Source organism: Eublepharis macularius, chromosome 2 (assembly GCF_028583425.1).
Source record: "Eublepharis macularius isolate TG4126 chromosome 2, MPM_Emac_v1.0, whole genome shotgun sequence".
NCBI classification, from domain to species: domain Eukaryota; kingdom Metazoa; phylum Chordata; class Lepidosauria; order Squamata; family Eublepharidae; genus Eublepharis; species Eublepharis macularius.
This window is the reverse complement of record NC_072791.1, coordinates 68,753,732-68,768,061: the sequence shown is the minus strand read 5'-3', so window position 1 is coordinate 68,768,061 and position 14,330 is coordinate 68,753,732. Positions and strand designations below refer to the sequence as shown.

General features: G+C 42.3%; 1 protein-coding gene across 1 annotated transcript in view; it reads left to right on the top strand.

Annotated features, from left to right (window-relative positions):
• The first annotated feature begins 550 nt into the window (after positions 1-550).
• Positions 551-14,330, top strand: part of LOC129323402 (cytosolic phospholipase A2 epsilon-like) — a 69,790-nt gene continuing 56,010 nt past the window's right edge. Inside the window, exons 1-3 of the mRNA XM_054969935.1 lie at positions 551-627; positions 983-1,018; positions 12,544-12,616. Of these exons, the coding sequence (XP_054825910.1) occupies positions 601-627; positions 983-1,018; positions 12,544-12,616 (136 nt within the window). The 5' untranslated portion in view covers positions 551-600. The remainder of the gene's footprint in view (positions 628-982; positions 1,019-12,543; positions 12,617-14,330) is intronic.

The following is a 14,330-nucleotide window of genomic DNA, read 5'->3' as shown; positions in this document are numbered from 1 at the left end:
TATTAAAGGATTGGGAAATATGGGGAAAACTGGTCTCCCGAGGTAGGCAGACCACATGCAAACCCCAGGAGCAATGACATGGTGAAATATGTAGCCAGAAGATGACCCATCAGGAAATGGATCATCTCTTTCTACCTCACCAGGAGACTTCAATCAAACTTGGCAGTCCTGTGTGCAATTACAGTATTAATCCTTTCTAACGTTCTGGATTCCAAGCTGTAACAAGGAACACTAACTTAGGTGAACTTCCAAAGGAAGGAATCTAATCTCCTAAGAGATGTCTCCAAGATCTCCTTTGTAAACACATTCAACAGACCTCTATGATCAAACAGAATTGTCAAAAGGATGCTTTTCATTGACCAAGACATACAGTCATAGTAGCCTAGCTATTTAAATCTTAGTGACACAAACGTCCTCCACTTCAATTAACTCAGATGAGTAGGAACATGGGGAGGGGAATATTTAAGCTCTGGAATTCAGAGAGAGGTGGAGTCATGATTCATATCACAAAACACCTGCTTGTCTACTTCAGTCAGAAAGTACTGTCAGCTGTGGGTTGTGTCTCTTCGAACAACTGGCTTTTATGCAGCAGAAACCACTATGGGAGCAAATTCAAGTTCACCTGAGGTAAGATTCCCCCTTCCCCCAGCTAAGCAACATTGTGAATATTCAGTTTAGAAGATCTTTGTAGGTGCCTTTAAATGTAGGGAAACTGTGTTGGGTAGAATTTGGGGTTCTGAAATACTGGACCTGGAAGAGTTGTTGTGGTTTTTTGGCTTTCTAGGGAAGAGCATGACATGTAGGTGCCTTTTTATTCTGCTGGCATATGAGGCCTCAGAGCCAGAGCCCAAACCTTACAAAATAACGTGAGAGAGATGAAATACTTGATAATTTCAGTAAGGGTAAATATATCTGTAGCTATGGAATTCATAATAGCATCTAGTAGCTATATGAAATCTATTTTTCTTCTTTCTTTCTTCAGGGCCTAGCAAATAATCCAGGACTTCTGGCAAGACGGGTATGTACAAAATGGGACAAAGGTCTTTTAGACGCTATTCTGGGATTGAACAAAAGTTGAACTGTACCAGGATGTCTGGGGATGGTGCTAGGTTATAGCTTTCAAACAAGACAAAGTAGTATTAGAATAATGTTGTGTTATTTATTGTATTTTTTACTCTGGCTTTCAGCCAGAAATTGGCTTTCAGTCACTACAAATGTTAATTAAAATATAATTGAAAAAGATACTTGGTGTATGTGGGGTCTGTTTTTTCAGTGAGCCTGATTACTGCCTCTTCTGTCATGGGCCTCACAGTTGATTGCCGGGAGAAGTAGGCATCTAGGGCTGATTCAGGCACAATGGAAGCTGCATCCTTTCCCTCTGGCCCTGCTAGTGGCTGTTGGTAACTGGGAAGAGGAAGGTTCTCAGCTAGAGCTGGGTCCAGATGTGATGGCAGGATGCCTGGCTGCTGTCTGTTCTACCTCTGACTTCAGTGGTGGCTTTGGTAGCTTGGAGAAGAAGGGCTGTCAGCTGGAGCCAGCTAGAATGGATAGTCCCATCCACAGCTGTACTTCCAAATTCAGTATGTCCTTTCTTGATAAATCCTTAGTGATCTTCATCGTTTGTTTATCAGTATCATTATATCAATATGTGCTATGATCCCTATTGGGTTGTCATTTCAATTCCTGCTCCCGTGCTCTCACCACTAAGGTTGCTAATTCTGGATTGGGCAATTTCTGGTGATTTGGGGTAGGATCATAGGTACAGCTGAGGCTGGGGAGGGGATGAAGCTAAGCTGTGATGTGATGCCATTAACTTTACCTTCCAAATTTGCCGCTTTTTCCAGGAGAACTGATCTCTGTAGTCTGGAGATCAATTATAATTCTGGGAGAACTCCAGGGTCTACCTGGAGGCTGGTAAACCTACTCCTTCTGCATTGTGTCTTTCTAACAACAACAAAAACAACAACATTGAATTTATATACCGCCCTTCAGGACGACTTAACACCCACTCAGAGAGGCTTACAAAGTATGCCATTATTATCCCCACAACAATGAGTGGGGCTGAGGCAGCTCCCTGAAGCTGTGACTGACCCTAGGTCACCCAGCTGGCTTCAAGTGGAGGAGTGTGGAATCAAACCTGGCTCTCCAGATTAGAGTCCTGCACTCTTAACCACTACACCAAACTGGCTCTCTCAGTTTGTTTCATCATGTGCATAGAAATATGAGAGCATGTGAGAATATTAATCTTTATTAATTTGTAGGATTATATAGGAACAATCAAGGTTAAACAGCTTTTCCTGCTTTGAGGAGTTTAAGAATAAATTCAGAATTATAAAATGCTGCAAAATATTGTTACAGATAGGAGTAGCATTTTTCCGTTTTGTCTGGAAGGTGAAATATTTTGAGACATCTGTAACATGCTGGTGACCCCAATGACTATATCACTTGGCACAAACTCCTAGCCTGCTAAAAGACGTAGCAGCTGACTAGTTTCATCCAGGGCTTTAAAAAGTGAGTTTTTGATGCAGAAAAAATGTTTCCTATTATGAATTTTCTTCCCTTTGAATAAGAGTGTACAATACAGATTCACACAGTCTGATTTGAAGATCATTCCTGTGTCAATTATCACAACACCAGAATGATCAATAATCATTACACTGCATAACAGCATGGGCTCCTGTGTTGTTCTAACGTCATAACCTGATCTGGGTCAGCAGCAGCATGCTGCATATGAAGGCTCAGTGCTATAATGCTCTGATGGACATCCTTCCAAGGATGCACAGAAATGGGCAGATTTGTGCTATGGTACAGGAGACCAAGACTTTCAGCATAGTCTACACCTGAAGCAGAATGAGGAAGTTGTTTCTTGGAGTGTTAGAATATGCTATAAAACTTGACTGTGGATGAGTGGGACAATAGTTATGAATGCTACATCATGTAAAAAACTCCCTGAAAGAAGAAAATGGACAAATCAGGGACTAGGGCTGCATCTCGTACAATTTTAAAGTGCTAGAATTTGTCAGTTTGGTGTAGTGGTTAAGAGCAGCAGGACTCTAATCTGGAGAACTGTGTTTGATTCTGCACTTCTCTGCTTGAAGCTGTTCGGTGTCCTTGAGTCAGTCACAGCTTCTTGGAGCTTTTTTCAGCCCCACCACCTCACAAGGTGATTGTCGTGGTGATAATAATAACACACTTTGTAAACCATGTTGTCCTGAAGTGTGGTATATAAATCACATGTTGTTGTTGTTGTTGTTACTTAAAGGGAGGGTTTTTCCCTATAAGTAAGCATTCACAACATGATTTGCATCTATAGCCAATTCCACCATTCTACCACTTCATTCTGCTGCTTTCAGTTCTTCTTTCTATGTTATTACCTTTTCTTCAGCAGTAGTTTTCAGGAATGAAATGACAAGATAGATATATGAAACTTGCTATATCCATATTACTTAGTCAAATTGTGACGAGCAGTAGACCCACATGTGAGGGGGCATTACTTTAAAATAGCCATGTGGAGATTAAAACCACTTTGGCTAAATTAAAGCAACACATAAACTTCTCTGAATCATACAAATACATGGCAAGAGGAGAATCTTTTTAATCGCCACCTTTTGTGGATCTCAGCCTCCTAACCTGAGAAGAGTTGGGAGTATGCTTATCTATTCCAAGCTCAGAATGAAAGCCATATGTCCCTCGAGACAATAATCACTCAGTTGTTTAATTAAAGTCTTTATTTAAAATAAATCTTCCTATTTTTGAAATGGTTAAAAAGGCAATCATCATAAAAATGCAAATAAACTTGCATAAATCCTAGCAATTGCAATAGTATAGCTACATGTTCTCATCTATGGCATTTCTACTCTGTATAATGGGAATGAATTGAAATGCTTAAGATTTGTACCCAGAGGTCTATAAAAGAGAAAGAAAGCCGCTTTCACTGAATTTCAGATCTAAGAGATTCAAATATGACACAGGATGATATAAGCTAGAGGTTATATTTACATAGGATAACTCATTAAACTAATGCATCACTTGATTTTTACCATCTTGTGTGGGATGTTCCTCTGAGAATGCAACAATACTTTCCAACAAGTAGCCATTTTTGTCCTATTCTGAGATTTTCTGGGCATAAGACAAACTATTAATAACTCATTTTTGCCCTGTACAAATCAAAAGGCTATTTGATGCCATCATCATGAAGGTGTGATATTATTTGATTGAAGAAAGGTGAAGGAAAGCCAGAAACTGCTATTTGCTTTGTAGGAAGATCCACTTTAGGAAGAAGCAAATGGGCACCAGAAAACCCACTGGAGGGTACCATGGCATGCATCAGGCACCACACCAGGGATTACTGATTTATTCTGATGGGCAGCAGCTCTCTAAAGTGAGGACTGAACCACAGCCTTATATAAACCATGTGTTCTGACATACTGGTCCCCTACATAAGAATGTATATATTTCTTACTGTGTCTAAGGAAAGGAAGGACAGGAGAAATGAAAGGCTAGATTGTCTGACTGAAGATACAGAACTGAGCTTTCTGAACAGAGAATCTGGCCTTAGTAAAAGGCATGGCAGGAGGCCTGGGAGGCAGGGTGGATCCACAAGTGACACTAGGCATGTGTCTTTAAAAACTTACAAATACATATGTAATCACATTCATTTTATTTATTTATGAAATATTAAAAGTAATTTTCTATAACTATTCCCTAAGCAGTAATAGCAAGAACAGTGCTGGTATTTTAATATTTTCTCACAGATACCTTGCCAAGACATAATGATACTGAACCACCATCATGCCCAAGATCATTTCACTTGACATAGCAATGGCCATCCCTGTGTTTGCTCTCTAGGAACATGTGGATCTTCAATGGCACAGGATGTGCATTTATAGGCATCATTGGTACCTCTGCATGGTTGTTGTGCACATGTCCACTTTGTGTGATTACAGCTTGCTCAAAAAAAGATCCCTGTGATCATGGAACTTGTTGTAGTTATGTGTGTAACCTTGATATGAGAGCACACAAAATAATACCTACTTGTGAATTCTGCCTAACTGTGAGCCCAGCCACTGCCCTGCACATTCTCAAGGTAGAAGTAACAAATTCGTGTGAACAAGTAAATTGGCACTGTTAAATCCAATTAATTTGAACAAGAGTGTTAAGCTGTTCATGAGAAGTTAAATGTGCTTGACAATAACTACATTGTGCCTATTCTTTGGTTATATAAATGGTGATTAGACAGTGAGCTGGCCCCGCAGCCAGCTGGGCCGCTTGGGCCTGCATGGCCTATCCTCCCAGCCTGCAGGCCAGTTGAGACGGTGCGTGGCAGCCTCCAGAGCTGGCCCTGTGGCCAGCTGGGCCGCTCAGGTCTGCACGGCCTGTCCTCCGGGCCAGCAGTTTGGTCGAGGCAGTGTGCGGCACAAGGCGGCCTCCAGAGCCGGCCCCAGGGTCAGTCGGGACACTTGGGCCTGTGTGGCCTGTCCTCCCAGCTTGGAAGCCAGTGCAGGACGCATGCAGGCCACAGCAGCCTTGGAGTTGGCCCCGCATAGGCCGCAGTGGCCTCGGAGCTGGGCCTGCGCCTCTTTCCTCTGGGCTATCTCCCCCCATCCCGGGTATCTGTGTTTTGCTGGCTTTGTTCTCTGTAGTGAGCTCTGATCTGTCTAGAAAAGTACTATGGAAACACACTGTTCTTGTTACCGTTATGTCCCCCCTCCCCAGATGTACAGTGTGCACTTGTAACATTAATTTTTTTAAAAACTGTGTTTTGCTGGCTTGGGTGTTGCCTTCTGACACACTTTCAGTGATGTCAGGGGGTGTGGCATATGCAAATCAGTTATGCCAATGACACTTCCGGTGATGTCAAGCGGTGTGGCATATACTAATGAGTTATGCTAATGAGTTCCTGCAGCTCTTTTTTTACGAAATGACCCCTGAGTAGAGCCATACTGGTTACGGTAACCGAAGAGGTATGACTGATTTTAAATAAAGGCTTCATTATATAAGTTGAAGCTTGGTGAGAATATTTTTCATTGTTCTATAGAAAGTGCTTTCTCGTGGAGATGCTTCTTTGTGTGGCTTTTACACATTTGATAGCTAAATCAGATGTGGTGCAATTTCCTGTTACTTCATGTTTCATGTCAGTTGATCTTGATTGGGAATTCTGCACAATCCCTATTGAAATAAATGAAGGTTGAAGGCCTAGTGTCAAGGGGGAATTTAAGGGTGAGCGCAAGATGACAGAAGACACAGACACTTTGTTGGAGTTAAGAAAAGACCACAACTTTATTGGTGCCGCATAGGTTGCAGACCTCATGCATTGGCTGACCCTCCTGCCGGCCAATGACCCCCTCATGCTTCAGCCCACCTGCTGAAGAGGGAAATGGTGGGATAATGGGCTATTGGATTCCACATGGATTCAAACCTCTGCATCCCTCTGCCATCTGGAAGTGAGCATGCCCCAAGAACCCCTAACTGGGCTTGTCTTTGCAATCGATCACCCCCAAGATCCCTTAAGAAGATCCCAATGTATGAGGAAACATACAAAGGATCCATGTCCAATGCCAAAACTGCCATTCCCAAAGTTGTGACTGAGATAGAATAACCAATAGCATAAAGCAGAGTTTTTATAAATTCAAGAGCCAATACAACACCCAACAATGCCTACAATGAGGGTGGGAAGCCAGTTCAGTAGCTCAGTGCCAGAAGCATGGTCGGTTCCATGGCTTTCTCCCCAGCAGCGTTTCAGAGGGAGGACTTGTCCTCTAGCTGTACCAGCAGGGAAGCCCTCCCCATGCAAGCCTGGCCAGGCTGCTGCCAATTGGCTGGCCCAGCATTTGAACTGCAAGCTGCTGCCCTGCCCACCTGGAGGCTGCTGGGAGCAACCAAGCAAATTAATGGCACCCACTGTACTCCACATACCTCCACTTCCCAAGGGCCACAAACTGGGGCCCCAGGTCAGGGCTTATGCACAGCCATTATTTGTATCTCTCTTTCCATTTAACATTTCTTAGGGTGTGTATTTTTTGTACAATAGAGCATTGTGTCCACTCATGTATTACACATGCAGATGATGAAAGGATTAATGATGTCTAATTGATTACCTAACTAATTCTATATAATTAAACAGCATCCTAAATACTTGGCTGTAGCACATGCTGTTTATGCTTTCTCTGAGGCAGTTGTGTTGTTGGTTGCTGGAATTTTTCAATTAGTGTTTTTGATTTATCATTTCATAGGCAACGTTTAATGTGGTTTTAGTTTACTTCAAAGTGGTTATAAACTTCCTTTAAGCAGACACAATCATTTTGAAAGTTAAGAGATTTACTTTGATTTAAATTAACAATGTGTTTAAATTTACAGTATGTTTATTATTTTAATTTAAGCTGGATCATGGCCAATGTTTGAATCTTGTTAATATTCCTTTGTGACTAAAGATAGCATTAGAAGAAGACTTTTAATCTATATGTAGTTTATTTGCCCTGTGTCATGACAATCCTATTATTCTCCCAGTATTTATTTATTTACTTACTTCATTTTCACTCTGCCTTTCTCCACAATGGGGACCAAAACAGTTTACATCATATTCCTCTCCTCCATTTTATTCTCATTACTATCCTGTGAGGTAGGTTAGGCTGAGAGAGTATAACTGGCTCAAGGTCACCCAGTGAGCTTCCACAGCAGAGTGAACATGAGTTTCCCAGATCCTAGTCCAGCACTCTAACCACTACACTATACTAGCTTCTCTCCTACGTATTTTCCTCTCTTTGTAAGCATTTTCCTTCATGAAGTAAAGTTGTCAGATGCCCCACACTCAGAAACAAATACCTAGATAATGGAGATGATGTCCTGTGTCTGAGGAGGTATATATATTATTTTTTATTTTATTACAACAGATAACAAGCAAAAATTCACATAAAGAAACAAGAACAAACATGGGGAAAAAAAGAATGAATGAAAAAGAGCATCGAGGGAGACATACCATTTTAGACATTTTACAAAATTTCTTTAAACTCATTACATAATCAATAATTCTTCCATAATACCCGTATCTTTACTAGACATGGGCATGAACAGAAAAAAAACCCAACGAACATGGTGTCTGTTGTTCTTTGCCATCCACGAACAACAAACAATGAACATTGACGAACATGACCTGTTCATGAACATGTTTGTTGTTCATTGTTCGTGGGGGCCAGCAGGCTCTCCTCCAGCCATCAAGATCCCTACCACATCCCTTCCTGCTGCCTGACCTAAGCAGTCAGCAGGAAATGTACCAATAATAAATAATAGTTTGGCCCCAGAGCCTGGCAGCAGCCCTGGAACCTGAAGGGGTAGATCCCTACCGTACAATTCCCAGAAACCTTACCTGAGCAGGCAGCAGGAACGGTACCAATAATAAATAATAGCTTAGCCCAGAGCCTGGCAGCAGCCCTGGAACTTGAAGAGGTAGATCCCTATCCCACCACACACAAAGAAAATTCAAGCTCCAATGCACTCTCTCTATCAAAATGCCAACAGCAGCTGTCTCTCCCTCTCCAAAGCCAGAGCTGGGAGCCCCCCTCCCCCCTGCTCTTTGCTTCCTTGTAACAAATTTGGAGCTCCACACTTGAAAGGAAGACCTGCCTATCAAGCTAAATTGGGCTTAGATTGGGGTTTCCAGGGCAACAGCATGAGTTCAGGCAGAGGTCAGGCAGTCCCTGCCTCCGGTTACCAAGGGAATTGATTGCAGGTGCCAGATTGTCTGGCTTGACGAACAGCAATGAACGAGGCTTGCAATGACCACCTGTTCATTTAGAATGGGGCCTCACGAACAGCTGATTGGGCTGTTCGTGGCTTTTTAAAGTTTGTATTGCTGTTCGTGCCCATCTCTAATCTTTACTAAGTATATAACTTTGGCTTTATCCACATTTTTTCCATATTTCAGCCTATTATTTATTGCCTGCCTTACAAATCTAATTTTTGAATCCGCAAATCATCAACTCTTACTTCTCTTTTACATACAGAAAGTCCATAAAGGTTTCCAGGTCTTCACAAAGTTGGCTGTTGTTTTATCCCTCAGCAACTCCATTAGTTTTGCCATTTCCGTAATCTCCAATATTTTCATTAACCAGTCATCTATGTCGCGAGAATATTTGGGGAGGCCCCACCTCCTAGGGCCCCACAACTCCCCTGGTCCGTGCTCAAGTTGCCCTTACCAAGGCTTTTCGATTGGTACTGAGAATAAACTTTCTAACTGTCCCTATCTAGAAGAAGTGCACTCTGTACAAAAGGAATGATGCTTAACCAAGTCTAAAGCTTTATTGAATATATGGCAAAGGTTATAATTCAAACCACAAAAGAAAAACTTAACTCTACAGACTTAATATATGAGATAAAGGTTACACTAATATGATCTCTCCTCCTCCCTCCTAATTCAAAATCTTTTGGACTACAAAGCCAACAGCAGAGGACTTTTATAAGACCAACTGCTAATTAGCAAGTGTAGCAATGAAGGTTTTCCACCACCCCTTTTTATAGCCCCTGACCAGGCGTTTTCGTCAGGGGGGCTCTTATCAGTTAGATCACTCTGTTCTTCTGAAAAGTACAATTAGTCCCATAAATCAGAACATCTCCTACAAGTTAAAGAAAGGAATTTCACACTTTGCCAGTCCAGGCTCCTACATATAAATTGCAAATGAGATAAGGGGTAACGTTGAGGTTCCTTATCTAAATGACCCGTTCTAATTTAGAGACAAGAAGTGAAATTCTTGTGATTGCTTGATGTCAGTTAGTCCTGATTAACTTAATGTCACCCCCTTTTGAGAGGGCAAGACTTCTGGCAGCCTACAGAGAAAGGAACCAAGCCTATTGTCTACTGAGGAGACATTGTTAACGCACGGGAAATCAGCCTACAGAGAAAGGAACCAAGCCTATTCTTTGAGGCTTTTGGAAGCTTCTTATTAGAGGGCCTGAACTGAATCCATGTGGCAATAGCCTAGTCACAGACCCAAATCCCATCATTCTCACCACAATCTACTGTTGGAAATTTATTCGATTTCCAATATTGTGCGTAGACTAAACTTGCAGCCACTGTCATATATCTAATCAAAATTCCAAATTCGCTTTCTATTGAATTATCTACTAAGCTCAATAGACACATCTCTAGCTTTAATTGTAAGTTACTCTTTAATATTTTTTGCATTGTTAAATATATTTGTTTCCAATACTTTTTAGCAATGGGGCAGGTCCACCACATATGGTAGAAGGAACCCTAATTTTTTTTGGCATTTCCAACATTTATTTGACACCCCATTAAACATCTTAGCTAATTTTTGTGGGGTCATGTACCACCTGTACATCATTTTATAAAAATTCTCTTTCAGATTGTAACACAATGTAAATTTTAGACCATAATTCCACATTTTCTCCTACTGCTCCATATGGATATATTCAAACTTTTTAGCCTGTTTAATCGTGCAATCCGTCACTTGTTCTTCTTCTGCTTCCATTTTTAACACAAATTTATACATTCTAGTTATTAAATGATCTTCTTTTGTACATAACTCTTTTTCAAATGCACTAGTTGTTTCTTACATGCCATACATTTTCAGGTCATTTTTAAACCTTTCTGATAGTTGCATATACACAAACCACTGACAATCCAGGCCTTTCTCTTTGTCTGAGGAGGTATGTAAACATGTCTACTTTCTTTTCCAACTCTGATCACCCTGGACTATTTCCCCCTCCAGTGGGAAAATGCCAGCTGTCCATCAAAATCCCATCCACCCACATCTGAGGTGAGGGACATAAAAATTTCAGAACATGGAAACTCCTAAGCACATTTTTCATGAACTGGGATGGTGGGGGTGGTAAATACATATTCATTTCTTCAGAGAATGTATGTGCTGCCTCTCCAGATCCCTGTCTGAAGTGGCTCAGAAATAAAACCATTACCCTAGTAACAACATAAATAATTAAAATAAGCCATCATAAACAAGCCAAGGGCAAATGAACAACATAAAAAATACACAGCAGCCTTGAAGATATCCATAAAAATATTCCTCAGTGTAGAAGCAGACCCTGAAACACCTGAAAAAAGTAAAATCCCTTAGTCAAAAGTCTGGATAAAAAGAAATGTTTTGATCTGACAGGTGAGCCTCAAGAGCAGGGTGCTACCACTGGAAAAGCCCTGTCTCCTGTTGCCACCCCCCTCACCTGTGCAAGGTGGGGGGCAAAGAGAGCAGAGTTTAGGAAGTGTATCTTAACTGGTGGGCTGGACAGTATGGGAGAACATGGTTTTTCAGTTATCCCAGGCCAAAATTCAGTCTCCAGCACTTAACTATCATTTTAACATTTTTAAATCTGTTTGCTTTATGCTGTCATAATTTAGCACCCACCATCAAGGGACTGTCATGTGTTATAATAATTGGAGCCATGTGCTGGTCGAGGGTTAGTCATCTTGAGTCTTGCTTACTTCTAATGGTGGATAGTCACCTCAACAGGATAAAAACACAGAGTAAAATATCATTGGCCTGATCCAGTCAGAGCTTTCATACAAAGATCACACTTTCACATATGCAGAAAGAAAGAAAGAAAGAAAGAAAGAAAGAAAGAAAGAAAGAAAGAAAGAAAGAAAGAAAGAAAGAAAGAAAGAAAGAAAGAAAACTGGACAGGAAAAATCCTCCTGCATTCATAATACAAGACTGTTTGCATGGTGTCTCTTGCTGGATTAGGGCTGTGCAAAAGCCATTAGATGTTTGGTACTCTGACAAAACAGATCACCTGTTTGGAGCATGATCACCTGTTTGGTATACAGCATACTTTATGGGTGACCAGTGTTCATGCCAATTATCTGTTAAGTGGCAACAGGCATCATGAGCAGTCCTGCAAAAGCCATTGTGGTAAAGTGGTTAGAGTGTCAGACTGGGTTCAGATCCCCATTCTGCTGTGCAGCTTACTGGGTAAAGTTGCCAACTCCAGTTTAAAAATTCCTAGAGTTTTTGTAGTGGTGCCTGGGTAAAGCAGAATCTGGGGAGATGTGGAGTACAGTGGGGATGTGATGCCATAGAGTCTACCCACTGAAGTTGCCTTTCTTCCAGGGAACTGAGCTCTGTGGTTTGGAGATCAGTTGTAATTCTAGGAGAACTCTAGTCTCCCAAGTGGAAGCTGGAAATCTATCATTGGATGACACGGATGAGTGACACTCTCTCAGCCTCACCTACTTCACAGCATGAATGTTACAATGCAGTGGGGAGGGAGAACCATGTAAGGTACTCTGAGAGCCCTGGAGGAATGATGGGATAAAAATGCATTAGATACATATATGAACAGAAGCATGCATGTGGGGCTCTCGGGAGTGATGCCATAGTATGTATCAGCCCTAAGAATGAGGTATCTAAACTTCATATTATATATTATTTCAAATTCTCTAATACATTCTCTTAAATTATCCATGTATAACAAGGTAAAAATGTCAAATATCCCCCTGACATATTATCTCATTGTATATATGTATTATGTGAACATAATCGTAACTGATGCTTATCTTGTTTTCCATGGTACCAACAGAGGGATGCAACTCCTTTCAGACTTCTCACAGTAAGAATAGTAAGAGCCAGAAATATTCAGAAGGCAGACCCATGTGAGTATCTTTGTTGTTATTCCATGTTTCAATAAAATGTGTTAATACACAGAAATGGGGGCCTATGAACCTAATCCAGCCCATAGATTTTCACAATCTGATATGCTTATCCAGAGGATTCCAACCGCTGGTCTTCTCCATGGCTGTTGCCATAATATTTCTGTTGATTAAGCTTATTTGCGGCAAAAGCAAACGAGAGAAGAAGCTGCTGTTATCTTTACAGAATATGGGATTACAGAATAAGTCATGGCACTGTGAGATTCCAACATTCTACAGTTCAGCAGAACAAAAGGGGTACCTTTACAAAAAGTAGTCCTAACATAATATTGTCTACAATGACAATAAATGGGGTTAACTGTGTAATTTTGCACTCATTTAAACCATCAAAGCACAGGTTCCCACAGCTCAGTTCACATGGCAGCACAGTACTCAAACAACACAGACCACATGGACCACATTATCTTCTACCATCTGCCTATAGGGCTCTTTATCATGACAGTGTAAAACTAAATAGGGCTTATGCAACTCTTTTAAAGATCGCACTGTAACAGCTTAAGTAAGTCCTAGTATGTTCAATAGTGCTTACTCCCAGGCACAGGCATAGGATTGTATGCTAAGGCTGCAATCCTAAGAGAACTTTCCTGGGAGTAAGCCCCACTCAATAAAAGGGGACTTACCTCTGAGTAGATTTTCTTAGGATTGCTCCCTAACAGCCCAATCCTAAGGCCCCGTAGGGCACCTGTGGCTGCATGTTAATATAAACACAGTGCCACTCATCTGCTTCCTACAGACGTTTGTGGGAAAGTCACCCCAACCTGTGGCCGTACTTCTTCCTCTGACGGGAGGGGCCGTGGCTGAGGGAGTCTGACTAGAGCCCTCAAATGGGTAGCTGGCTCTCCCCCAAAATGGCTATGTCAAGAGCAGTTGCCTGGGCAACTGCCTCCATGGCAGGCAGGCACTGCTGCTTCCTTCCCACTGGCGAGCCTCACTTGTAGAGGCTGGTGTTCAGGAGAGTGCAGGTGAGGGGGGCAGCTGGCACAAATGAGCAAGCTGGGGTAGTCATCACTCCAGCTCCTTCTTACCTGTCAGTGCCTCAGACACCTGCAAGGGGACTTGGGCGGTAGTTGTTAGTTAGACATTCCAGACTTAGCTCTTCTTCCCTTGAGCAAGTACAAAGTACTCCCTGATTTTCTCAAAGTCCCCCCAATGCACTCATGGCCTGCCACTGTGAGTTCCCTCTCCTGCCTTGTGCTCTAATTCCCCATGGCAAGGGGCTGCCAGGCAGAGCCTCTGGCCACCTCCCTACTTACCTGAGTTCATGGGTGCCCTGGCCAAAAGTTATGTAGGGTGCCTGGAGAGCTGATTGGTCATGCAGAGGGGGACTTAGCCATCACAGGGGCGCATGTGAATTGGTCCCCACGGTAGCTGCCATCCTATACTCTGCTGGGTCATGTGGGAAGCACTAGGCTCTGGAGGGGGATCCGAGTTTTCCCGTTCAATGGGCGCCTATGGGGTATGCCGCCTTTTTCATGGCATAACTTTCTGCCACCATAGGGGGTGTGCCTGGGCCTAGAAGCTGACTAACTCACAGCTCGCTCCACAGACCACCCCCTCCGGTGCAGGCGCAGGAACTCGCACTGCACTTACACCTCCATCTGGCTGCCAAGCATGGCTGGTGGTGGTGGCCCGCAGTGGTAGAGCACCTTGCCCAGCT